General features: G+C 50.9%; 2 protein-coding genes across 5 annotated transcripts; both read left to right on the forward strand.

Annotated features, from left to right (window-relative positions):
- Positions 1-156: 156 nt before the first annotated feature.
- On the forward strand, positions 157-6,095 carry EBI3 (Epstein-Barr virus induced 3). 3 transcript variants are annotated; one of them, XM_043466233.1, is made up of 6 exons: positions 157-185; positions 292-391; positions 1,023-1,146; positions 2,596-2,774; positions 4,261-4,418; positions 5,195-6,095. In XM_043466233.1, exons 2-6 carry the CDS (start codon positions 319-321, stop codon positions 5,345-5,347), a joined length of 687 nt encoding a protein of 228 aa, XP_043322168.1. In that variant the 5' UTR covers positions 157-185; positions 292-318; the 3' UTR covers positions 5,348-6,095. The 3 variants fall into 3 exon arrangements, with proteins under 3 accessions (XP_043322168.1, XP_043322165.1, XP_043322166.1); XM_043466230.1 differs by having other exon boundaries at positions 167-185; positions 1,020-1,146; XM_043466231.1 differs by lacking the exon at positions 157-185 and having other exon boundaries at positions 192-391.
- Positions 6,096-8,558: 2,463 nt separating this feature from the next.
- Positions 8,559-22,648, forward strand: YJU2 (YJU2 splicing factor homolog). Of its 2 annotated transcripts, none has more exons than XM_043466234.1 (8): positions 8,559-8,688; positions 10,886-10,986; positions 12,335-12,479; positions 14,671-14,805; positions 15,482-15,663; positions 16,815-16,935; positions 20,738-20,882; positions 22,050-22,648. In XM_043466234.1, exons 1-8 carry the CDS (start codon positions 8,665-8,667, stop codon positions 22,160-22,162), a joined length of 966 nt encoding a protein of 321 aa, XP_043322169.1. In that variant the 5' UTR covers positions 8,559-8,664; the 3' UTR covers positions 22,163-22,648. The 2 variants fall into 2 exon arrangements, with proteins under 2 accessions (XP_043322169.1, XP_043322170.1); XM_043466235.1 differs by having other exon boundaries at positions 20,741-20,882.
- The last annotated feature ends 4,664 nt before the right edge of the window (positions 22,649-27,312 follow it).

Below are 27,312 nucleotides of genomic sequence, written 5' to 3' on the forward strand. Positions count from 1 at the left end.
GGGGGGCTCCCCCTCCTCGCTGAAGCCGGAAGGAAGGCTCTGCTGGGAAAGGCCACGGGGTCACTACTTCTCCCTTTTGTGGCCTCCTCTCTCTGCCCCCACCTTCGGGGCCTTCCGCACCCGAAACTGGTGGTGGCCGGTGAAGGGACTGGGGGCTCCTCCTCCAGGGCCCCAGGAACTGGGCGGTGAGTCAGACAGGGAAGGGGAAGTAGGGGGCCTCCAAAGGGGGCTGGGCTTTCCCCTGGGTGGGACCCGAGTCCCCTGCCTCCCTGAGGGTGCTCCTGGCCCCAGCCCCTGAGAGCAGAGCCCGCCAGAGCCATGGCCCTGAGACTCGTCCTGGTCTTTGCCGTCAGCCTCTGGGTGGGCTGCTCACTCTGTCGGGAGAGAGAAGGTATGTGTGGACCCCGGGAGTTGGAGGGAGTCCTGGCAGAGGGACACTGTCTGAGGACTGGATTGGTATGCCGTGGAATCTTCTGGGTGGGGTGGGAGCCCACACGCCTTCTGTATGCCCACTGGTGGGAGAGGGTTACCATCCCATTGCATGGATGGGGGAAACTGAGGCACAAAGAGGCAAGTCCTACCCCAAGGGGACCAGGAAGCGGCAGCCACAGCCTGGAGGGAGGGAGACTGGTGGAGAGAGACCTTTTAGTTGTATTCATTCACTTCATGTGATTCAAAACAAAACTATCACAAAGAGGGGTTTTAGTAAAGCATCTCTCTCCCTCCAGAAGTCCCTGCCACCCCCAGGTCCCCTCTGTGTCTCCTTCAACCTCAGTCTTCCCATCTGGAAAATGGGCTAATAGTAATAGTTCCTGCCATGGCAGGTTGTATCAAGGGGTGGGAGATGATGTGAATGCCTTTCATTCATGTACTCATTCATTCTACAAACCTTTATTAGGTACCTGCTGTGTGCCCAGCACTGTCTGGCAGCAAGGTAGGGGCGGGTCAGCCACAGTAAGGCTTTGACAGTTCCAGTGAATGAGAAGCTCACACTCTCTCTCTCTCTCCGGGCCACCCAGTAGCTTCCTCCCAGCCCAGGGTGTGGTGCCAGGCCTCCAGGTACCCGGTTGCCATAGACTGCTCCTGGACCCTGCCGCCCACTCCTCCGAATTCCACCAGGCCCACATCGTTCATTGCCACGTACAGGTCAGAGAGCTTGGAGGGCTTCATGGGGACTAAAACTGGGCTGACCCCCTAGGATCAGGGTAGCTGAACACTTAGTGAGAACCTGAAACACTCGAAATTCTAGAGCAGCACCAACCCTTAGAAATACACTCCCTAAAATACATATTGTCAGCCATGTGTGGAGGGTAAAATTTCCTAGAAGCCCCATTTGAAAAATTAAAAAAAAAAATGGTGATACTGGTTTTAATATTTTATTTAAATAATATTCAAATGCTCCAAATATGTACCATCTAATATGATTGAATGTAATGTGCTTTAACATGCTTGTATAGATTTCATGTATTTAAATTTATACTAACATGCACGTTCAGTTGCTCAGTCATATCTGACTTTTTACAACCCCATGGACTGTAGCCTGCCAGGCTCCTGTGTCCATGGGATTTTCCAGCCAAGAATAATGGAGTGGGTTGCCATTTCCTTCTCCATTTATACTAGAAATTTATACTAGAAATTGATTTATTATCATGAATAGGATTACCCAAAGCATTATTTCAACATGTCATCAAAACTTTAAAAATTAATGAGATATTGTACATTCAGTCCTGTTATACTAAGTCATGGCAATTCCATTGATGCTTTATGTGTATATCACATTTCAATTCAGATGCTAAATGTTCACTGGAAAATATTGATCTCTAATTAGATTTCATAACATTTGTGTTTGGGAAAGTAGATTCATACACCTGAGTTGTTCTGAGAAACTTTCTCAAACTTTCTGATAACTAGAAACTTCATGTAGATTAGAAAGAAAGCAGAAAGTGTTAGTCACTCAGTTGCAGCCAACTCTTTGTGAACCCAGGAACTGCAGCCTGCCAAGCTCCTCTATCCATGGCATTTCCCAGGCAAGAATACTGGAGTGGGTTATCATTTCCTTCTTCAGGAGGTCTTCCCTACTCACCAATAGAACCTAGGTCTCCTGCATAGTAGGCAGATTCTTTATCATTTGAGCCACCAGGGAAACACGTAGATTAGATAAAAGTCCCACTCAGTTGCACTGGCTGCACTTCAGTCACATCCACACTGCAGAAGCAGAACGTTTTGGATGCTGTGGAAGGTTCTGTGAGTGGTGTTAAACTCCACTCTCTAGAGTCTGAAATCTAAGGGTGCCAGAATTCAAGAGAGTTGGAATCATTATTTCAGAGTCCAGAATCTGTGAATCACAGACCTGGGAATGTTGGCATTCTAAGGCTGGAATGTTGACGAAAGCTTTACAGCCCAGACCCTAGCACCTCCTAGTGGGATGTTCCCTCCAACCCTGGGTCACCCGAGTTCTGTGATGTTGGGTTGAGGGACCCCTAGGATCACACAGCCAAGACCAGGACTCCTCACCTGCTGTCCTCTTATGGGGTCAGGGCACAGGTGGGCCAGCATGAAGTGCTAGGATCCTCACAGCACTCCTTCCGTGTTCAGGCTCGGCGTGGCAGCCCATGGGGAAAGCTGGCCCTGCCTCCAGCCGACACCAGAAGCCACCAGCTGTATCATCCCCGATGTCCAGATGTTCTCCATGGTGCCCTATGTGCTCAACATCACCGCTGTCCAACCCGCTGGTATCAGCAGCAGCTTCTTGCCCTTTGTCCCAGAGCACATCAGTGAGTAGGGGTCGAGGTGGGAGTGTGGAGGGCCCCCCACCTTCCTCCTACTCCTCCCCCAAGACAGGCTCACCTCCCACCTGTCAGGATGAGATCCTGTCTATCTATATGGATTCTGTGGGATCCACTTTCACAGTTGACCAAGAATCAGCCCACCTCTCCCTCTCTGGAGCCCCTAGTTGGTCCAGCCTTCATCATCGCCCACCTGGACCAGCACAGCCAATCTCGGTCCTTCCCTCACTCCTGCCCTCATATCCATCTGTCCTTCCTGAAGCAGCCATGAGAGAGCACCTTGAGCACTCCAGTCTGGTCCCGTCATTGCGCTGCTCACAGCCCTCCAGGGCTCCCACCTCCCTGCAGGTGAAAGCCCAAGTCCTTCTCATGGCCCACAATGCCCTGCATGACCTTCCCCACACCCTCCCCGTCCTTTCCTCCTCCTTCTCTCCCCTTTGCTCACTCTGCTCCAGCCACATGGGCCTCCTCACCGTTCCTCCAGCATGTCAGGCACAGTCCTGCCCCAGGGCTCTTGCACGTGCTGTGCCCTCTGCTTAGATGGCTCTTCCTCCCTAGATTTGCCTTTACTCCCTCACCTCCTATAGGTCTCAACTCAGATGTCATCTCCTCAGTGAATCCTCCCCTGAGCATTTTTTTTAAATTGCAAACCATCACACATTGTTAGTGGTTGCTAGAAAACAGTCTGGCAGACCCTCAAAGAGTTAAACAAATTACCAAGTAATCCAGAAATTCCAGTCTTAGGTATATATCTAAAAGATATGAAAGCACACAAACTTGTACATGAATGTTCATAGCAGCATTATCCATAAAGCAGAAGCAACACAAATGCTCGTTAACTAATGAATGGATTCTCAAAATGTTTCCATCCACACCCTGGAATATTATTCAGCCATAAAAAGCAGAGAAGCCCAGACACTCACTACCATGTGGACGGACCCTGAAAACATGATGCTCAGTGAGAGGCAGACATAGCAGGACACACAGGGTGTAATTCCACTGATGGGAAACGTCCAGAACAGGTAGATCCTCAGACACAGAGAGTGGGTTCCTGGTTGTCAGGGTCTAGGGAGTGAGGACTGGAGGGTGACTGCTAATATGGTCAGAGTTTCTTTGGGGGATGATGAAATGTTCTGGGTTAAACAGTGGTGATGGTTACACAACACTCTGAATATATGAAAACCACAACTATACACTTTAAAAGAGGGAGTTCTCTGGTGTGTAAATTGTGTCTCAAGGAATATTGCAACCCACTCCCCTCCCTGCACTCCTGAACTTTCTTCCTTCCTCTTAATGACCTTCAGATTTGCCTCTTGTCTGTTGTCCTCTGCCTGAAGGGACTGGGCTCCAAGAGGACAGGGCTACTGTGTCCCAACATCCAGAACATCGCCATACACTCAATAATATTTATTGTTTGATTGAATGAATGAATGAATGTCTTCTCTGCTGACCCTGCCTCCTGCTTGTCCATCAGTCAAACCGGACCCTCCGGAAGGCGTGCGCCTGAGCCCTCTCCCTGGGCAGCAGCTGTGGGTGCAATGGGAGCCCCCCCAGACCTGGCCCTTCCCGGAGATCTTCTCCCTCAAGTACCGGATCCGCTACAAGCGTCACGGGGCTGCCCGCTTCCGTCAGGTGAGGACAAGGGTGGGGTTCCTGGATAGAGGGAAGAGCATGTGTAAATGTGCACTGGGGTCTGGGTCACAGCTTAGGGTCCTGGTGTGTGACATAAAGGCAGCCCAGGGACTTCCCTGGTGATCCAGTCGCTAAGACTTGATCGCTAAGACTCTGAGCACCCAATGCAAGGGGCCTAGGGTTCAATCCCTGGTCAGGGAACTAGATCCCACATGCCGCAATTAAGAGTTTGCATGTTCTAAGATCCAGCACAGTCAAAATAAATAAATATTTCTTTAAAAAGGCAGCTGAGCAGTTATACTCCTGAGCATCCACCTGAAAAAATAAAAAACAGGATCTTGAACAAATACTTGTACATGAATGTTCACAGCAGCATTACTCACAATGGCCAAAAGGTGGAGACAATGTCAGGGCCCTCAACAGATGATGGATCCACAATGTGTGGTCCGTCCACTCATGGGAACATCACTCAGCCGTGAACAGGAATAAGTGATGGACAAAGGGATTGGTGGGAGTGTGGACTCAGGGTGGGTTGGTTTGTATATGAAAGGCATGCTCCTGGTTGACCAAGAACTGCCTGACCCTGGAGGGGTAGTCTTTCCCTGCTCAGCAAGATGTTGAAGGTGGCCACAGGCGTGGAGGGGGCCGCAGAGGGCATGCTGTTTAGAATGGACATTGGGGCCTGAGTGCCAGAGCAGCAGCCTGAGCAGGGGGACAGAAGGCTTGATCACAGAGTATCCTCGTTCCCACTGACCCAGCCTTGCTTCTGCTCTCAGGTGGGGCCAATTGAAGCCACATCCTTCACCCTCAAGGCTGTGAGGCCTCAAGCCAAGTACTGCATCCAGGTGGCTGCTCAGGACCTCACCGACTACGGGGAATGGAGTGCCTGGAGTCTCCCTGCTGCTGCCTCCATGACCCTGGGCAAGTAGCAGGGGCTCCCCGCACCCCTGAAGAGGGGCCATGCCCTTGACATCCACCTAAGGGTGGATGGGACCTATCCGGCCTGGGTTCACCACTGTCGAGTTTCTGGACAATCTTGGACAAGTGACTTTGCCTCTCTGAGTCTCAGTTTCTCAATCTGTGAAATGGGAATGTGTTCCCTCTGTCCTTTGACACAGTGCAATGCTTTGAGAACTATGAATATGAGATTTTTCAATTGCTTAATTAGAACAGATCAGTGTCACTAGAATTGGGACTCTTCCTTCCTTCAACAGATCCATGTGAGCCCCAAGGAGGAGAAACAGATCAGGACACACACACACACACATTGAGTCCCCACTCCCACACATGGGATCAGGGCTGGATCAGAGGAAGAGACGGGGCTGGGGCAGGCAGGGTAGGGGTGATCTGGGTTCTGCCTGGGATGGAATGATGGGATCTGTTCAGTTCAGCAGTTTCCTTCACACAGTTACTCAAAAGCTGCCCAGCGAGACTTCCCTGGTGGTCCAGTGGTTAAGAATCTGCCTTGCAATGCAGCAGGGACATGGGTTCCATCCCTGGTGGGAGAACTAAGATCCCACATGCCTCAGAGAAACTAAACCCAAGTGCTGCAACTACTGAGCCCATGCACCACAATTAGAGAACTCCTGCACCACAAGGAAAGATCCCATATGAGGCAGCAAATATCCCTCATGCCACAATTAAGACCTGATGCAGCCAAATAAATAAATATTTTTAAAAAGCTGCCCAGATGTGAGCACTACTGGGGGGGACATAAGTTTATCTGGGATGATTTATCTGAGGAGGGGACCGCACAGCCAGGCTCTGAAGGATTTTTCTCAGCCCAGGAACTTCTCTGTACATTTCACTCAAGGCTCTTAATTCAAAGGTCACCTCCTACAAGAAGCCTTCCCTGACCACCTCAGCTAAGGCAAAGACTAAAGACCCCTCCCCCAAAGATATCCATGTCCTTACCCCCAGAATCTTTGAATATGGTACCTTACATGGCAAAAAGGGCTTTGCAGCTGTGATTAATTTAACAGAATTGAGAATCCTCAGATATGAAGATGACACCACCTTTATGGCAGAAAGTGAAGAGGAACTAGAAAGCCTCTTGATGAAAGTGAAAGAGGAGAGTGAAAAAGTTGGCTTAAAGCTCAACATTCAGAAAACATGGCATCTGGTCCCATCACTTCATGGGAAATAGATGGGGAAACAGTGTAAACAGTGTCAGACTTTAGTTTTTTGGGCTCCAAAATCACTGCAGATGGTGATTGTAGCCATGAAATTAAAAGACGCTTACTCCTTTGAAGGAAAGTTATGACCAACCTAGATAGCATATTAAAAAGCGGAGACATTACTTTGCCAACAAAGGTCCGTCTAGTCAAGGCTATGGTTTTTCCAGTGGTCATGTATGGATGTGAGAGTTGGACTGTGAAGAAAGCTGAGCTCCGAAGAATTGATACTTTTGAACTGTGGTGTTGGAGAAGACTCTTGAGAGTCCCTTGGACTGCAAGGAGATCCAACCAGTCCATCCTAAAGGAGTTCAGTCCTGGGTGTTCGTTGGAAGGACTGATGCTGAAGCTGAAACTCCAATACTTTGGCCACCTGATGTGAAGAACTGACTCATTTGAAAAGACCCTGATGCTGGGAAAGATTGAGGGCAGGAGAAGAAGGGGATGACAGAGGATGAGATGGCTGGATGGCATCACCGACTCGATGGACGTGAGTTTGAGTAACTCCGGGAGTTGGTGATGGACAGGGAGGCCTAGCGTGCTGTGATTCATGGGGTCGCAAAGAGTCGGACACGACTGAGCGACTGAACTGAACTGAACTGAATGTTTGAGGATCGTTCATTGAGTTAATGAAAATGAAGTAGAGTTATACTGGATTATCCAGGTGGCCACAAGATAATCACAAGTGTCCTTATTGATGGGAAGCAGGAAGGTCAGAGGGAGACAGAGAAGGTGATGTGACAATGGTGGCAGAGATGAAAGTGATGCAAGACCACCAGCCATTGAAATCTGGCAGCATCTGGAAGCTTGAAAAGACAAGGAAATGGATTCTCTTCTGGAGCCTGCAGAAGAAACCAGCCTTGCCACCCATTCCCATTTGACTTCTCATCTCCAAAACTCTAATAAATGTTTTAAAGTAATGAGCTTAAGGACTTCCCTGGTGGTAAAGTGGCTAGAAATCGCCTGCTGATACAGGGGACACAGTTTTGACACCCTGGTCTTGGAAGATCCCACATGCTGCAGGGCAACTAAACCCGAGCACAACTACTGAGCCTGTGCTCTAGAGCCTGAGTGCCACAGCTGCTTAAGCCCATGGACCCTAGAGCCCATGCTCCGCAACAAGGGAAGCCATCGCAGTGAGAAGCCGTCGCACCACAGCTAGAGAAAGCCAACACAGCTATGAAGACCCAGCACAAACAAAAACTAATTTTAAAAATTGAGCCTGTGGTACTTTGTTACAGCAGTTATAGGACACTCATACATCTCAAGCAGCCCCTTCTCATCACTTTCCATGTGTCATCCTGTTTTATTGTCTTTGGATCACTGACCAGGACCCGAATGGGTTTTTTGTGTGTTTATTGCCAGTCAGTCCCACCAGACAGTGATCTCCATGAGGACTGAAATCTAGTTCTCCGATGTGCCCCAAAGACTGAGTACATCTTTGACACAGAACAAACATTTGTAAAAGGAAAGGAGGAAGCGCGAGGAGGAACGTCCTCTTTAGGAGGACAAGGCAGAGGCAAACCATGGAGGGGACATCTGGGAGCCAGTGCATGTAGCGAGAGGTAGATTTGAAGCCTGGTCTTTTGAGTCTCTGCCGGTGACTCAAGATAAACTTGGGGTGGGGCCTGTGTAGCCCGTGAGAACTGTCCCAGTCCCCAGGTGAGCGCTAGGGACACAGGAACGACGTGTAGTGTCTACAGGGTAAGCGCTCGACGCTGAATTCTTTATTTGTTGAATAAAAGAACTATAGGGAATGTCGCTACCCGCAGCCACGTCCCCTGACGACCTCCAGGGGGCAAAGCTTCTCCTCAGAACTTCAAATCCAGAACGACGCCGGAACCCTTGTGGCACATTGATGAGGTTGCCACTGGGGAGGGAAGACCGATGGACCGAATGCTGACAGGCGGGGATCAGAACCAATGAAAAAGGCAAGGCATGTACGCTGCAGCCAATAATAGCGGCTGAAGGAGGTGACGGAAGCGGAAATACAAAAGAGAGAGAAGGGGAAGTTCGACAAGCACTAAGTGTAGTCAGTACTCTTGTGCTTGTGAAAAGAGTAGGAGGCGAAGATGTCGGAGCGAAAAGTTTTAAACGTAAGTGTTGGGCGACTAGGGTTTTCGACCTGGGGCGAGACGTCTCGAAGCTCGGGTCGAGGTGGGCTATGTATACCCTCCTATTAGAACCTTTGTCTTCTTCTCCAACGGCCTTCCGTTGGGCGGGGCTCTCTAGACTCCTCCCAATCACTTTCAGTGGAGGGTGGGCCTTCGCGAAGCCTAGAGGCTGGAGTGTACCCAATCACCTGTGTGGGCGGAGCTTAGGCTATTTATCCAATCACTTCTGATTGGATTTTTAAAGGGATTATCCTATAAGTCTCTTGGGGGCGGAGGTTCCTTAGGACCGTGTTCTTCGCGCTAACATCCTTGTCTTCAGGAGGCGTGGCTCTGTTAAATCCCGCCCCGCTTGGGGTTCTAGCCCAGCGTGTTCCTTGGAGGGATTAGGCTTTGCTGACTCTTGCTCTGCTGCAAGGGGATCCTTCCAATTGCATCAACTTCTCCCAGTTCTGTTGGGGAAGACTGGGAGTCTTGGGGTGTGGAGTTGGTTTCGGAAAGGCAGGCTTCTGGAGAAGAGCCCTCTGAAATTTAGAGTCCCTGTTCCCCACCCTCCAGGAAGGTCTGTGCTCCCGGCAAGGGGGTTGAGCTCCCCAGCCTGGGAGTGTGTAAGCCCAGAATGTCAGGACGAAGTAGAGAACAGACCTCCAGACTGATGGCTTGGAGCCCAGGTTTTCGAGGTCAAGTTGATGCCCCTTACTGTGACTCAATGCTCCAATGTTTTAAACACCTGTATTTGGACTCCAGCCCCAGCCAGCCCCAGTGCAATGTGTTGGACTTCGAGTCCAGGAAGGTCCTTCCATCCTGAGGATCCAGCTGAGAGCCCAGTTGTTTCCATAACTTACTGGTAGATAATTCTGTTCCAGGCACTGCTTGAAGTGTCATATTCATCAGATCTTCTCAGGTGGACAGGTTATCCCACCTTTAGATGAGGAAACTGAGACCCAGAGAGGTTATGTGATAGCCAGAGAGTATAGTAGTCAGACTCAAGACACTCCATCCCCCAGCTCTGCAACTCATGCTCCTAATCACTATACCACAGTTTCCTGAGTCATGTCCCTGGTTCTGAATCCTGGCTCTGCTCTTCACCCTCTGTGATCCTGAGTAGCTGAAATCTCTGGAACTCAGCTTCCTCCTCTGTGAAATGGGCACACCTTTCTCTATTTAATAGAGTCTCTGCAAAAATTCCATGAGTCAGGGGACATCAAACTCTCTGTGTAGTACCTGGGCCTCCCCTGCTCGCTCAGCAGTAAAGAATTCCTCTGCAGTGCAGGAAATGGCAGATTCGATCCCTGAGTGGGGAAGATCCCCTGGAGAAGGAAATGGCAACCCACTCCAGTATTCTTGCCTGGGAAATCCTATGGACAGAGTAACCTGTTGGGCTATGGTCCATGGGGTCACAAAGAATCAGATAAGACTGAGCGACTAAACAACAACAACAATGTAGTACCTGGCACATAGGAAGTGTTCAGAACTCAAAGTGCTTTATTTTTGCATTATCATATGTAGTTCTTTTTTCCATAATCCAAGCTCTCCTTCCTCACATCTCCCATCTCAGACTCCTATGCAGAAAGAGTTAATACTGCAGGCCTGAGGCTGCTTGCCGTAGATTGAAAGGCCAGCTTCCCATGCTGGACTTGGACTGGCATCTGGGAACTTGAATTTCAGGATGGTTCTCACCGTTTACTGAAAAGAATGGCTCCCTGTGCTTAAACTGTTTGTATAAACAGTGTGATTTGTGCTGAGCATATGCTCCTCTCCTGGAGTCTGGAATCATTGTATGCACTGGGCAGATGTGCCTGTACGACCAGCCGCTAGTGAAAACCCTGGGTGCTGTGTCCCCCTGAGTTCCCCAGGGAGACATTTCACATGTGTTGTCACAGTTATCAGTGGGGAAATTGACTCCATCAGGAGAAAACCCTGGAAGCTTGTACCTGGTCTCCCTGGGCCCTGCCTCATGCACCTTTTTGCCTTTGCTGGTTTTCCTCTGTGTCCTTTTGCTGTTGATGAATAGTAGCCATGAGTACAAGTGTGTGAGCCTCCTAGGAGTTCTCTCATCAACTCACTGAACCTGGGGGTGGTATTAGGGACCCAGGCACAGCTCCCGAGAGCCCCTTCCCTCTGCCTCTGGCCTCCCTTGCACCTGAAAGCAGCTTCCCTGACACTACGTTCCTCCCCACAGAAATACTACCCCCCTGACTTTGACCCATCAAAGATTCCCAAGCTCAAGCTGCCCAAAGATCGTCAGTATGTGGTGCGGCTGATGGCTCCCTTCAACATGAGGTGAGTGACCCCTCAGGGCCCCTGCACTCGTCGTGGTGGACAGACCCCATGCCCGGCATCCACAGGGAGCAGCCTGTCCCCAGAGCTCAGACATGAGCCCAGTAGGCGGGTGACCTGTCTTTCCTGCCATTGAGGATCAATCTCCCCGACTGCTCAGAGCTCCCACCCGGTGCCTGAGAGCTCAGTCTTTGGTAGTAGAAGCGTGCGTGTGAGACGGAGTCCTGTACACACATTCGCTTTCTCCAGCAGCCCTGTCTGTTCCTGCCCAAGGACCTTTGCACAGGCTGTTCCCTCTGCTCTCACATGGTCGGCTCTTTTTCACCCTCCAAGGCTTGGCTTAAATTTCATCCCCTCGGAACACCCCTTCTGATCCCCCACCCAACCCCATCTATGCTTCCCTCCCCTGCCACTAGTCCCCACACCTCGTCCTTTGTACCGTCTTGTAATGACCACATCTCACCAATTCCCAGCCCCACAGTTTTTCACATCTTTGCACATCTGAAATGAAGTGGTAAGCAAAGCCACCTTTGTTAGTGAAGTTCAGCACGTGTTTACATATTACCGATCTGCTTGTCTTCTCTTTCTCCTTCGTGCATTTGTTTTTATTCAGCAGTCATTTATTGGGTACTGTTGAGTGTCAGGAACACTGGGGGGATCAAGACTTGACCCCACAGAGTCCCAGTCTGGTGAGGAGTAGAGATAATAAACAAGGCTCTTTCATATTCATGAAAAGCATTTGTGGGACACACAGATTGTCACAAGCGAGTGACTGGATGGTGATGGGGAAGGGGGCAGGGGGCTTTGCTGGATGATTAGGGAAATATCAGAAGAAATACCAGTGGAACTAGAATCTAAGGGTTGGAGGATGTCACGGGCTATGGGAATTGCAATGGTGAAGGCCCACAGGTGGGACCGAGCAGGGGTGTTTGTAGGAACAGCCAGGTGGCCGGCACACTGGGCCTGGGGAGCACAGGGGCTGAGCAGGAGGGGCTGAGGGAGGGCAGAGTGCCAGAGTCTGCCTTGCTTCATGTGGCATCTCCCCAAGTGGAATCCTCCCTCCAGAGGTCAGGATGCCCCATGAACACCAGGTTGGCTTCTGGGAGTGGGCAACAGGCAAGTCTCACCTAGCTTTGGTCATCTGGGTGCTTTCCAAGAAGACAGGCAGATACTAGTGAGAAGAATATGCCAGCTAAGGGGAATCCTTACTCACAGTGGGACAGCCTTCTTGGTTGGGAGGGAGCTCCCCGTCCCTGGAGGTATGCAAGTGGTTATCTGCCAGAATGCTCAAGGGTCCCACCAGCAAGAACCAGGGTACCGAGGTGACTTGAGTCCCTGTTCCTCCCCACAGATGTAAGACATGTGGAGAATACATCTATAAGGGCAAGAAGTTCAATGCTCGCAAAGAGACCGTGCAGAATGAGTCCTACCTGGGCCTGCCCATCTTTCGCTTCTACATCAAGTGCACGCGCTGCCTGGCAGAGATCACCTTCAAGGTAAGCAGCCACCCAGACTGGTCCCTCCTCCACTGGGGGGGTCACCACTCCTGTCCCCCAGGGAAATCCCATTTCACCTTCTCCCCAGGAAACAGCAGAAGTTCAAGGAGAAGTTCACAGGAGTGTTATTTATAAAGGCAGAAAACCAAGAAGCAACCTAGATATATAGTAATGAGGTTTGATGGACAGGCTACTGTAAGTTGGAATTTTTCTTGGCTAATAGCAGTCATATTTTTACTTTCATTGTCATCCTAAGGGTGGTATTAAGAACTTGAGAAAAAAAAAAAGAACTTGAGGGACTTGCCTGGTGGTCCAGTGGCTAAAACTCCAAGCTTCTAATGCAGGGAGCCTGGATTTCATCCCTGATGAGGGAACTAGATCCCGTATGCTGCAACTAAGAGTTTGCATGCTACAACTAAAGGGTTAAAAAAAAGAATTTGGGAAAGAGATGAAGAAAACTTAGTTTTCTCTCCTCGTACTTCTGTGCTGTCTGAGTATTTTTTGCCAAAGAATTTTTTCTTAAAACATTAGATTTTATTAAAATAAGCAAAAAGTACATTATAAATTATATTTTAATTATTTACTTTTTAAACACAGTTTTATGAGATATGGCTTATATATGTCACACAGTCATTGTTTTAAAGTGTATAATTCAGTGGTTTTTAGTATATTCCTAATGTGCTAAATTGCATTCTCTAATTCCAGAATATTCTCATCACCCCCAAATTAACCTTCATCCCCTCCCCCAGCTCCTGGCAATCACAAGTACACTCTGTGTCTCTGGTTTGTCTGTCTGGACATTTCCTATCAAGGAATCACACGCTGTGTGGCCCTTTGTGTCTGACTTCTCTCACTGAACCATCAGGTTTTCAAAGCTCAGGAATATTGTCGCAAGTGTCAGTGCCTCTCTCCTTTTTAAAGCTGAGTCATATTCCACTGTGTCGCTGGATCACATTTTGTTTGTCTGCTCATTAGCTAATAGGTTGTCTCCAGAAAAATGTTTTTTTTTTAACCTACATTGTGAAGTATGTATATATTTAAATATTAATGAATACATATTAATTTTTTAAAGTTTAGAAAAGCTGTGGCAGAATGTTATAAATTGGCTTTTCTATTGAAGAATTTCAGCTGATGCAATAACTAGGATTACATATGTATGTTTGCGTGTCTGTGAGCATGTGGTGAAAACAGAACTCCAGCAGTACTGTAAGATAAACACTGGAAAATTGGTGTACTACTCTTCTTTGCCTAGCCAGTCACCAGGCATAGAAACACTTGTAACAGTTTCCTGTATGGTTTTCAAAAAAAGTGCTCTGGATACAGGTGCACACAAGGATCACTCTCCTCCTTGCTCTTTCTTTTAAACAGTAAACATCTTATTTTGGAATAGTTTCAGATTTATAGAGAAGTTGCAAAGATAGCAGAGAGTTCCCATCTGCCCCTCACCATCTTCCCCTCCTGTTAACCTTTTCCATTTCCACATTGTATCTGCCACAATAAGAAACCAACACTGGATTGTTACATTGTTACTTTTAACCACATTCCAGACATGACACCGATTTCAATTTTTCCACTAATGTCACCTTTCTGTTCCAGAGTCTCATCCAGGATACCGTGTTATATATTGCTTTTCTATTTTATAAACACAAATAGGGCCATGCTTTATACATAGTTGATATGTAATTTATAATCAAAGGAAGGTCAAGCGCACATGTGTGCACACACACATACAGAAAGGATTTGTGCAGGGACTTCCCTGGTGGGTCAGTGGTTAAGAATCTGCACTTCCCACTGCACGGAGAGCATGGGTTCGTTCCTTGGTCAGGGAACAAAGATCTTGCATATGATGCTGTGTGGTCAAAACATTAAAAAAAAAAAAAAAGATTTGTGCAGAGACCCAGAAACTTACTTGCAAACATGTGGAGGGTGAAGGTCAGCATAGGGACAGTGGGCAGGTGGAGAAGGATCTGAAAATCCATGCTAGGGAGTTCAGTGATTCTGTGACAGGAGACAGGAGCACTGGAAAGAAAGAACTGTGCTCACCAAAGCAATAAGACAGGAAAAAGAAAGAATCAGTGTTAATAGTCATGAAACAGGGAAAGAAGGTGTTGCAGGCTGCTAGCCACTGTTCAGCAGAAGCTTTTAATGCTCAGAGACATAGGAGCTGACGTATGCCTGTCCTCCCTCCCAGACAGACCCTGAAAACACAGACTACACCATGGAGCATGGAGCCACAAGGAACTTCCAGGCCGAGAAGCTCCTGGAGGAGGAGGAGAAGAGGGTGCAGAAGGAGCGGGAGGACGAGGAGCTGAACAACCCCATGAAGGTCAGTCAGGCACCCCCCGTGCGTGCGTGTGTGTGTGTGTGTGAGTGAGTGTGTGTGAGTGTGTGTGTGTGTGTGTGTGTGAGTGTGTGTGCTGATGGAGTCGATTCCCCTTCCTGCTGAACCCTCCAGGCAGGGTGTTGGGGTGGAGAGAATGGTCAGTAGAATTCTAAGATGTCCCCAAGACCCCCGCCTCCTAGTCACACATGCTGCATAGTCTCAGGACTGTGTATACAAGGATCTTACTCCCATGATCAAGTTAAGATTAAACTATGGCCCAGATGACCTAATGAAAGGGGGATTGCCCACAACAGGCCTGACCTATCACCTGAGTCCCTTAACCTGGGTCTAGAGTCCTAGACGGAGGGAGTCATTTTTTTTTTAACTTATATTATTTTTACTTAGTGACGGAGCCAGGCTGGAAGTCCAGGCCACCTGGCTCCAGTACGGACTAGCCACTTGGTCTCAGGCGATCTCTTCCCCTTCCCCAAGCCTCAGTGTTCTGAGCCATGAAGTGGGTGCAGCGAAGGGACCAGGCGCTTTGGATCCAGGCCCCGGGGTTGGGGGGTCCTTCCCTTGCCCATGGTGATGCCCTAAGTTCAGGCAGGCCATGCAGGGTGGAGGAGGGGGTTGAGTTGCAGTGCTCTCAGCTCCACGTCTGTGCCCCGGTCCCCACCAGGTGCTAGAGAACAGAACTAAGGACTCCAAGCTGGAGATGGAGGTCCTGGAGAACCTGCAAGAGCTCAAAGACCTGAACCAGCGGCAGGCCCACGTGGACTTTGAGGCCATGCTGCGGCAGCACCGCCTGTCAGAGGAGGAGCGGCAGAGGCGGGAGCAGGAGGAGGATGAGCGGGAGACGGCGTGAGTGGGACAGTGGGGCCAGAGGGGGCCGGGGGTGCCCTTCCCTCTGCGTGGAATCCCCCTTCCCGATCTTTGCATGGCTCCCATCTCGGGGAGGCCTTCCCCACATCCCACTCCCCATCTCGTTTTCTCTCTTGTGGCATCTGTGTCAGGGTCCCCAGGACCACCCCCAGGTTCAGTGGTTAATTAGAATGAAAAGTTACAGGGAAAAATCAACAGCAGGAAAAGGCATGGGGCAGGATTGGGGGATTGGACACAAAATTTCAGAGTCTTCTGCCTCTCATGATATGGGCTTAATTCCCCCAAAATGAGACGTGATGGCGTGAGTGAGGTGTGGTCCCTGGGGAGGCTCATGAGATCTAGCTTGGGGTTCTCATTGGGGGCCAGTCACACAGGCACCTGCCCAGCTTGGCCAAGCCCCCAGACTCCAGGAGGAGAGTGCACCCCTCGTTTGCCCAAATAGTGTTGGGGCAGGGAGGCTCCCATCAGTGAGGGTAGCGGGAGCCCGAGAGTCCAGGTCCAGTTGTCCCCGAGGGCTGGTCTGGCAAGCCAGCCTTTCCAAGGCTTCGGCCTCAGGCCTGCTGTGTCCATGCTTCTGCAGGGCACCTCCTACTTTCTGGAACCTTCTTGCTGATTCACCCTTTTCCTGATATGTCTTCTGTCCTTCCTCACCTAAAATCTGAACAGGGACTCAGTTTGGCTTCTGCATGCAGGGACTGGAAGGGGATTGGGCACATAGTAGGTGGACAGCCAGGACTGTTGGGTTGGCAGGTCAGTGAGACCGGGATTAGCAGTGAGAGGAGTCTGCATTCACTGAGCCCGTTTTGGATATGGGCATTGTTCTGAGTTTGAGTTTGGACCCACCATTACGGTGGTCAAGGGAACTGAGATGTGAGGGGCCGTACACACAGCCCTGACGGAAGTCCCCCAGCTGGGGTCAAATCGAGACAGGCTGGTTCCAGCCTCCGAGTGCTTAACCACCCCACTGGATTCAGTGGGCAAAGAACTTTTTTTTTTTTTAAATATTTGTGCACCCCCATCCCTGACTCAGTGAGGCTAGGAAAGGAAAGCCAGGTGCCTCATTGTGGCGCGGGGGGAGCCTCCTGGCCACTGTTCCCCTGAAAAAGCGTGTTCCACGTTCCTTCCTGCAGGGCGCTAGTGGAGGAATCAAGGAAAAGAAGACTCCTTGAAGACTCTGACTCAGAGGAGGACACCACCCCCACCCAGGCCCCGCCAGCCCTCCGGCCCAACCCCACCGCCATCCTGGACGAGGTGAGTGGGGCCACCCCATTCCCGTGTGCTGTCAGGTGAAGCAGGGACAGGGTAAGCCAGGGCTTGGCTTAACTTTGTTGTGAAAGGCCACAGACAGTCCAGGTCATAGTGCTCAGCTCCACTGCTGTAGCACTAAACAGCCGTGGGTCGTATATGAATAAGTAGGCACGGCCATGTGCCAGTAAAACTTTATTTACAAAGATAGGTTGCAGCCCTCCGGGACTGTAAGGTTTTCTTTTTTTTTTTCTATTGTTTTTTTATTGGAGCATAATTACTTTACAGCGTTGTGTTAACTTCTGCTGCCCAACAGCGTGAATCAGCTATATGTATACATGTAACCCCTCACTCCCATCCCACCCCTCTAGGTCATCACACAGCACCAAGATGAGCTCCCTGTGTTATATAGCAGCTTCCCATTAGCTATCCATTTTACACATGGTAGTGTATATACGTCAGTGCCTCTCTCCCAACCCGACCCACTCTCTCCTTTGCCCTACTTGTGTCCACAAGTCCGTCCTCCATGTCTGTGACTCTGTTCCTGCCCTGCAAATCCAGGACTATAGTTTTCCACCCCTTCTCTAGCTGCAGAAACAAGGAGACTCACTGGATTTAGAGACGTCAGGCAAATGTTGATTTCTCAGGCACTTAACAGTGCTGGGCTGGACTCCCGGGCAGCCCTGTTCCATGCAGTCACTTCAGGGATCCAGGCTCCTCGCTCCTCCTAGTTCTGCCCTGTCCTGGAGCATGGCTGCCAGCTTGGTGGTCACAGCTGGCTCAGGGCACCCTGGGGTTCCGGCTGTAGGAAGGTGGAGGGGGTGAGGAGGAGCACCCGCCAGTGCCTGGAGGCCCAGGTTCAGATGCCACCCACACCCACTCCCCTGGAACCTGGAGTCCCAGTGGCCGGACATAGTCACGTGGCCGCCTTGAACTGCAAAGGACGCTGGGAGCTGCCCGTGCTATTATTAGCAGAAAGAAGGGAAAAAGAGGGTTGTGGGGGTGGGGGGTAGGGGGTTGTCTAGCATTTTTCACCACAGCTGTCTTATCCTAGGTGATTGAGGCCACTCTGGTTAATCGAAGGAGGGGCTTAAAATGGGAAATGGTAAATAATGCAGAGAATCCAGAAACTTTATTATAACTCAAAACAAGTTCCTGGTGTGTATTAAATACCAGTCCAGCCACTGGACAGGACCCAAAGTAACAGCAGTCTCAACTGCATAGAAGTACTTTTCTCTCAAATAACAGTCGTACATGGCCGTGCTGAACAGGGAAGGTGGACCCTGGTGTCCGAAGCATCCTCCTTCTCATTGTCCTGCCACCCCCAGGATGATGCCCTCAATGCAGGGCAGCTCACGCTGGCCAGTGGGAGGGGCTGGGGACAGGGGAGGACATTGAGGGTAACAATACCTTTGGTTGAGCAGATCCTTCTGCTTACACCCCATTGGTCAGAACTGAACCACCTGCCCACATCCTGATTCAGAGGGTCTGGGAAATGTAGTCTTTCACAGGGGCAGCCATGTTCAAGCCGAGAATTCTGAAGAGGATGGGTTTGGGGGTCATGCACTCTCACTTGTCAACCTTTTGATGTAGAACCAAGATACTTTCTTTGAGGCTGCATCCCCTGATCAGAGTTCTCTCTCTGTCTTTCTTGCATAATCCACCCTCAGAATTCACCTAAAATTTCCTCTTTGTTTATTTCTTTCAAGTGGAATAAGAGATTGAAAGTTCTTTCAAAACAAAATGGCCTTGTATGATTCCCCCCCGCCCCAGTCTTTTAAGTCTATTTTATTATTTTATCTTGGCAGCACTACACAACATGTGGGATCTTAGTTCCTCCACTAGGGATCGAACCTGTGCCCCCTGCAGTAGAAACATGAAGTCCTAACCACTGGTCCCCCAGGGAATTCCCTCCCCTAGTCTTTCGCTGTTGTTGCTGTGTACTTATTTATTTTTGGCCGCCCTGGATCTTCAGTGCTGCAAGCGGGCTTTGTCTCGTTGTGGCCAATGGGCTGTACTCTCAAATTTCAGCACAAAGTCGTCTCTTTACTGTGGCTTCTCTTCTTTCGGAGCACAGGCTCTAGGACGCATGAACTAGACCTTGTTGTGGTGCACAGGCTTAGTTATCCCTTGAGATGTGGGATATCCCCAGACCTGGGATCGAATCTGTGTTCTCTGCACTGGCAGGCAGATTCTTGACCCCTGGACCATCAGGGAAGTCCTCCCCCTGATGACCCAGTGGTTAAGTTAGGTTACTATAGTCTTGGATAACTATTAAGTCTTTTCTGATTATCTTGCTTGTAGCTAATTTGATAGTGGACTTTCTTGTTTTGTTAGGCATTACACAAACTTCACTGTAACTTTACAGAAGAATCTGTCTTTTCACCCCTCTGTCCCCTGGGTTTAGTTTAATGGGAACCCATGATGGTGTTTGACAAAAAGTGAAGGACAGAAATTAATTCCACCAGTCAGTTCAGTGGTGCCAGATGAGCAAGCTTCAGCTGGGACTGCCAGTCTCTCTGTTACCCCAGTGGACAGCATTTGTCCTGGTCACCACACGGGGAATGCAGTGTGACCACTGTGTCCTCCTCCTCCCCCTGCCCGCACCCCAGCTGTGCTAGCCCCCTCAGATGGGCCAGGCTCAGTCCACATCAGGTTCTCTCTTGCTGACTTCTCCATGTCTGAGCACCAGGTTCTTCTCCATGTCTTCAGCACCAGGTTCTTCCCCTGGCCATCTGATCAACAGCAGCTGTCCCCTCCCCCCACCCCCAAGCTGTCCATCACCCTGACTTCTTTCTTTCCCGTCACTGATTAAGACGATGGCGTCCTGGGACTTCCTTGGAGGTCCAGTGGTTAAGACTCCATGCTGCCAGTGCAGGGGGCACGTTTTTGACCCCTGGTCAGGAAGCTAGATCCCACATGCCGAACAGCCAAAAAAACAAAGATGATGGTGGTTGTCCTGACCATCTACTTGCTCATCCACCCTCTCTCCTTCCCAGATGGTGAGCTCTGTGCAGGCAGCCCCCTGCCGTCATGCTCCCCCTGCACTCCCAACCCCAACAGGGCCTCTTACTTCTAGTGGTTTCCAGTTCCTCTATTTAAACATCAAACATAAAAGGGGTCCCTTCTGATAAGACTGAAGAGCTGGATGTGGACTGAGCCCCCTTCTGCCTCCCCCTAACTAGTTCCCTCCCCGTCACTAGGCACCAGGGAGGTGCCTGCATCCCCCTTCATTCCCTCAAACGTGTTGATTGAGCACCTACTGCAGACGAGGTCGGGTGTGTTCAGGGTGGTATGGCTGTAGCCTGAGCTCCTACCACAGACCCCGCAGTGAACGGACAGGACCCCACAGCAGCTGGGGAGGTGGAGGGCACTGTGGACACAAACATGCAGCTTTCACCCAAGCTTGAACTGTGAGGAGAGGCGTCTGAGGGTTGCAGATACTTGAGATGGGTACTGCAGGATGAGTAGGAGTTCACCAAGTGATCTCGAAACAAAGGGGATATTCTAGGTGGAGGGAACGTTGTGGGTACAGATGTGGAGGTGAGCAACCTCGGTGTATGTGATTTAGGAAGTGTAAGGGTAAGGTGTAAGGGATAGAAAATGGGCAGAGGCCTTGAGTACCAAGCTTAGGGCAATGGGGAGCCACAGAGGGGTTTAGAGCAGGGGGGAGAGGGCTCGTCAGCACCACAGGGGGAGTGGGGCTGGTAAAGATCCTGGCTCAGCTGGGAACTGAGAGCAGGGAGGCCAGAGGAGGGACAGATCAGAGACAAATCACCCAGTCACATCCCGCATCCCCCACCCCCAGCAGACCCCGAGAGCCAAGAGGAAGGCAGAGAGCTGGGAGCGCAGCGTGGGTACCCTTGGCAGCAGGCCCCAGCTGTCCGGCCTGGTTGTGAAGAAAACGGACCTGGACACGAGCATCCAGCGAGGAGGAGCCCCGCCCCTCCCAGGTAGGTTCGGTCCCTTAGCTGCATGCAGCGCCGCAGGCAGCCAGCAGGTGGTGCTGCTCTGTCGAGAGGGGCAGCGGGGTGAGGTGTGTCCCCAGCTAGGGCTGAGGCAAGAAGGGCTGGAGTTTCCTTTTTTGTTTTAATTAAGAGGAGCAAGCTGTTGTTTAGTTGCTAAGTCATGTCTGACTCTTTCACGACCCCATGGACTGTAGCCCTGCAGGCTCCTCTGTCCATGGATTTCCGAGGCAAGAATACTAAAGTGGGTTGCCATTTCCTTCTCCAGGGGATCTTCCTTACCCAGGTATCGAACCCACATCTCCTGCTTGGCAGGCAGATTTTTTACCACCAAGGCACCAGGGAGGCCCAAAAGGAGCAAGTGTTTGCTTTTAAAACCCCATTCAGAGGCCTGTAGGATAATTGTCTGATCTCATGGCTGCCCATACCCCATACATGGACAGTGGACCCCACTTCCCAGGTCGGGTCCTGGGCATCCACATCTTGGCTGTTGTGTCATCGATGCTGTGTGTGGCCCCCGGGCCCTAGGGAGGAGGAGAATTAGGGTGAGGTGGGCCCTGTGAGGTGGAAAGAGCAGGACCCCCCATGCCTCCGTGTGCTTGGGTCCAGGGCCCTCACCCCTGCCCTGGGCCTGAGCTTCCTGTCCTGGAAGATGCTGGTGATAACAGGATCAGCCTCATGGGTCCTCAGAAGGTTTGGGGCTGGTTCCCTGAGATGCTCCAAGTCAGGCACCTGCAGTAGATCCTGGCGCCCAGCAAGCCTTACAGATGCATGACCATGTTTATCATCCATTTGTCAGATGAGGAGACAGAGGCCCAGAGAGGTGGAGCCACTTGCCCAGAACCATACAGCCGGGGTGAGTGGTGGAACCAAGGTCCACCCCTCTTTATCACCATGGTACTCGGCTTCACTTGGGACCTGGAGCATTTCTATTTTCTGCACCCCCAGCAGGGCGCCTGTGTCCACCCGGGTCCAATTTCAGAAGTGGAGCTGCTGGGTCAAGGGGTATGCGGGTTTAAACTGTGATAGGTCCGCCAGATACTTTACAGAAAGGCTGCACACAAGCAGAAATGGCTGGTCCTGTTCTGGCCTGCCCCAGGCTCGGCCTGCCTACAACTGTCCCAAGGTGACTGCTAGCTCTTGCTTCTCCCCCAGGTGCAATGAAGAATGGACAGGCAGCTGGCCCAGCGCCCCAGACCCCCAGCACGTCCTCCCTGAGCCAGTTGGGTGTGTATTCTGACAGTGAGGACAGCAGCGGCAGCAACTGAGGCCCACCTGCCCTTCCCTGATCAAGGTCACACAGCCAGCTGCAGCCGTGGTCCGGGCCAGAGGCCTTGGAAGCAAGCAGAATCAACTGGACAAGCACAAATGTCCTCCGAGGCCGGCAGGGCAAGCGAAGACTTCAGTTGAGGGACTCAGTTTTCTTCCTGTCCCCCTGCCCTCTGGAGCTCAGGTCCCCAGGTCACACTGCAACATCCTGGAGCAGCTTCAAGGTTGTCTCTCTGACAGTCCCTGAGAGGCCAGCCATCATCCATCACCCGTCACCCATCACCCATCACCCATCACTCCGCCTGGGCTCCATCCCTTTCCACCACAGAACCATCTGCAATCAATGGAAAGAACCTGCTGATGGCCTGGGCGCCTCCTCTTTGTCAGTGTCTGAGGAGGGGATGTCAGAGGCACACAGCCTAGCCTGTCCTGGACCCCTGACTCTCAGAAACCACCAGCTAATAAATTCTCATTATTTCATAGGCTCAGTTTGGGGCTAATTTGTAGAAAGCTGATTAAGTCAGGAGACCAGCGAGCCTGACTCCAAACCTCCTGTTCTTTCAAGGTTGCCGGATTCCACCTCATGTAATCCCCTCTGACTACAGTGTGTTCTAGCTGAAGGTCCTGTGCCCCCACCAGACACTTCTGCAGCCTGCGCAGGCAGTGTGTGCTCTGTCACTTCAGTCGTGTCCAACTCTTTGTGACTATGGACTGTAGCCTGCCAGGCTCCTCTGTCCATGGGATTCTCCAGGCAAGAATACTGGAGTGGGTTGCCATGCCCTCCTCCGAGGGATCTTCTAAACCCAGGGATCGAACCTGAGTCTCCTGTGCCTCCTGAGTTGCAGGCAGGTTCTTTACCGCTAGAGCCACCTGGGAAGCCCCTTCACAATCTAATGAACCTCCATCTCCTCTCTCCTGCCCTTCCTGGGGTCACTGAAATCAGCCCTTCTCTCTCTCACACACACATACATACAGGCTTTCATTCATCATTTGAATAAAGAGGCTTCGTGGTTTTCAATGTCAGAGTTTGTGGGGTGAGACCCACCCACCCCCACACTGGGGATCTGCTTTCCTACAGCGATTTCCCTGCTTAGGGATTGCACAGAGGTGAACCAGGGTCCCGCTAGGGCTTCCAACGGGGGCTCGGGCTTTCACATCAAGGCTCTGAGGCTGCAAAGACGGCCAGGGAGGCCTGGTTCCCATGCCCCGACAGTGGGGTTGGGGCAGGCCCACCACGCTAGCAGCTAGTAAGAACTGGTGCCTCATGCACCTCTGTTTCCAGTTCTGCACTCAACAGCATCATGTTTATGGCTTAACGTCAGCCACCTCAGGAGTGTTTACACCATGGAAATCGGCAGAGGCTGCAGGAGCCAGTTGTGAAGCCCGTGCTAGCACACCACTGCCCGTTTTCCCCCAACTCAGCATCCTGCTGTCAGTGCCTGGGATGTAGGCCTTTCAGAGGCTCTGGGTAAAAACAAATCATCCGGGGACTTCTGCAGTGGTCTAGTGTTAGCACTCGGTACTTTCACTGCTGAGGGCCTGAGTTCAATCCCTGGTTGGGGAACTAAGATCCCATAAACTGCGCAGTGTGACCAAAATTTAAAAATAAAATAGAAAAAAATGAATAAGTCATCTAGCTTAAGTAGCTGTGAAAAGATATTGGGTTGGGAGCTCTCTGGCTCACTTTTTAAAATTATTTTATTTATTTGGGTGCATCAGGTCTTAGTCGTGGTACGTAAGCTTAGTTGCCCTGCAGCATGTGGGATCTTAGCTCCCCAACCAGGGATCAAACCCTCATACCCTAAATTGGAAGGCAGATTCTTAACCACTGGACTACCAGGGAAATTCCTCATTTTGATTGATTCTTTCAGACTGTTTCTGGAATTCCCATTGCTCTCAATTCACTGCAGTTTTTGCCATGTATGTGCACCATCTGTTACTATTATTTAGTATTATTAAGTGTGAACCTAACTTCATCCTAAAACACAGGTCACCAAACTACAATTCACAGGCTAAATCTGGCCCATGGCCCGTCTTTGTAAATAAAGTTTTATTGGCACACCAACACACCTATTTGTGTGCATGTCACCCATGACTGCCTTTGCTCCCTGGTGGCAGAGGTTAGTGGTTAAGACATTCCGTGACCTACAAAGCCAAAATAGGTACTCTCATATACCATAATAGGATAAACAAATTTGATACTAGAGGTGGTGCTAACAATGATGCAATTAAAGCAGGATAGGAAAGTTCTGATGGGGCTACCTTAGGAGTTATGTGTACTGCCTATGGCTCCCTGTATTGGTTACCTAATGCTGCGTAACAAATGATCCCCAAATTTAGCAGCTTAACCTGGGGTGGTTTCACTGCATTCTTGGCTTGAGTCTATCACAGATGCAGCTGAGATGTTGGCCAGGGCTGGGGTTTCATCTGAAGGCCTGACTGGGGAAGGATCCACTTCCAAGCTCACCCATATGGTTGTTGGCAGAATTCACTTTTCACAGACTCTTAGCCAGAAGCCACCCTCAGTTCCCTGCCTGCATAGACCTCTCCAACGGCTGGCCTCCTAAGGAGGAGAGTCTCCTAGAAGTGACAGCCCATCACCATTGCTATGTTCTGCTGGTTGGAAGCAGCCACACAGCGCCCCCCACCATGTTGCAGGGGAGGTGCTCACATGTGGATGCAACCACCAGGAGGCTGGGGTCATGGGGGCCACCCATGGTGGCTGAGGCCGAAACACGCGAGGGTCTACCTGCAGACCCCTCAGGCTTTGCAAGAGTCTGTGTGTTGACGAGTGTGTCCCTGACACCTGAGACCATTCTTTTATTTTGTAGGTGTTCACTGAATGTGTATGGCCTGAGTGGGTATCTCCTCATTCACTGAGGAGGAAATTGAGGCCCAGGGAACCACATGCTTCTGCCAGCTCTCTGCCGCCCTCCCCTTTCCACCGTACTGGAATTGTTTCTTTCATTCTTATTTTTCCTGCAGGGCTTTACACTTTGTTCTCCCACCCATGTCCTGGGAACAGTTTGGCTCTCAGCCCCCAATTGCCTTGCTGGGTTTTCCAGGGTAGGGTGGGCAGAGGGACTGCATAGCAACACATTGGGGTCTGTCCTGTGTGCTGACCTTCCAGGGCCTCACCCTACACCTACTGCCTGCCTTGAGCCTGCTTCCCCCAGACCATCTCCCCCTTTTTAGTCTCTGGAGCCTGCCCTTCCCCCCTCGCTGCTGACAGTCCCATTTCCCAGGAGCTCCATGTCTGTCATCTGGTCCTTGGAAGCTGTCAGGCCTCATCCGGAATCTCCTCCATCAACTCCCCTGGGGGCTGCCTGGCTGCCGGAGCACATCAGAGGGACCGGAGTTTGGGGGTGGCCCCCGCTCTGCTGGAGCCCCCGCCTGCCTGAGCCTGGGCTCCACAGACAAGGGGCTGCTCCTGCTTCTCGAGCTCCCGACACGCCAATGCCCTCAGGCACGTGCTCCCCATTTCACAGAGTGGGTGAGGGGCAGGACCTGGCTTTGAAAGTGCAAGGCTGGAGGCTACACCTTTGATCACCAGGACCTATAGACTGGGAGCTTCCAGGGGCCGGTCGGTGCCTCCCCCATCAGGTTGGAGATGGGCCCTGCAGGGCCATGTCTCCATTAGACTGAGCCCTTGAAAGCAAGTACATATTTCCCCCATCAGACTGGGTGCTTCAAAGGGCAGGATCACGCCTCCTCCATCAGACTGAAAGCTCCTTAAGTCAGAGCCATGCCTCTCCCTTCAGACTGGAAGCTTATTAACACATGCATATATCTCCTCCATCAGACTGGGAGCTTGCCAGGGCAGGACCATGTCTCTCCCATCAGACTGTGAGCTAAGAAAGGCAGGGCTGTGTCCAGGAGAGTCTGAGGGCAGAGGTCGTCTCTCCTATCAGACTAGGAGCCCCTAAGTTGAGGCAACATCCCCTCCATCAGATCGGGAGATTTCAAGCCCCATCATGGGTCACCCCCACCTGGTCCCCACCTGTCCTAGTGCCTTGGCTCCCATCCCCACTGCAGGTACGGGGACCCCCAGCCAGGGACCTCCTCTTGCTTCTTCCTGATGTCCCAGCCACCGTAAGCATATATTGAGCACCTACTGTGTGCCATACAAGGAAATATCATTTGGTCATAAAAAGAAATGAAACATGGGCACGCCATAATTTGGATGAACTTTGAAAACGTGATGCTCAGTGAGAGAAGCCAAGACACAAAAGGTCACACTGTGATTCCATTTATATGAAACTTCCAGAACAGGCAAACTCCAGAGACAGGGACTGGGCTGATGGTTGCCAGGGATTGGGGGTTGGGGGGGAGGGTCTGGGAAGAACCGGAAGTGACTGCTAATTTCAGGTGGAGATTTCTTTGGGGGGTGAGGAAAATATCCTGAAATTACTGATGGTCACACAGCCTTGTGAACATACTAAAAACCCATGGAAATATAGTTTGAGTGTGTAAATTGTGGAGTATGTGAATTATATCTCAAAAATCTTTAAAGCACCCAAAACAGTGTAAGGCAGTAAGCTCTCAACAGTGGCTGGCTGTTGTCCCATTTCACAGACAGGAAAACAAAGCCAGGTCACTTAACACGAGGTCACATAGGCTGGGATTCCAGAAACAGAGCGCCACCTGGGAGGAGACCTGGAGAAACCACCTCTGGGACCCTGAGTGCTGGGGGAAGGGAAGTTCCCTCAGCCCAGGACCCCAGACCACCCACCTCCTTGCCTTTGTCCAGACCGTGCCCGCCTCCTGGCTTGGCTCCCATGCTCCCCATTCCCCTAATTAAAAGGAAAAACCCAAGAGGTTACGCGGCTATTCAAGGTCACACTACCACAGGGTTTTGGGACCCCTAGCCCGGCTCTCCCCTTCATCCACCGCCTCTCGCTCCCCGAGCCCCCTCCCTGCTCCTGCGGTGGGAGTTGGGGCAGCCCCAGGAGAAGCCGGCTCAAAAGCACAGGGAAGTCAAACGCCGTTTGATTCTGCCTCCAGGGCCCCTAATTGCTATTCCTGACACACACTGTAATTAGAAGGTCCCTTTCAAATATTTATACCTTAGACATCGTGTATTTATCTGACAGGGAGAGGACTCGGATTTGATGAGATCTGTCAACAGCTCATCCTGGAGCCAGGGAAT

Source organism: Cervus canadensis, chromosome 4, assembly GCF_019320065.1.
Source record: "Cervus canadensis isolate Bull #8, Minnesota chromosome 4, ASM1932006v1, whole genome shotgun sequence".
Lineage (NCBI taxonomy): Eukaryota > Metazoa > Chordata > Mammalia > Artiodactyla > Cervidae > Cervus > Cervus canadensis.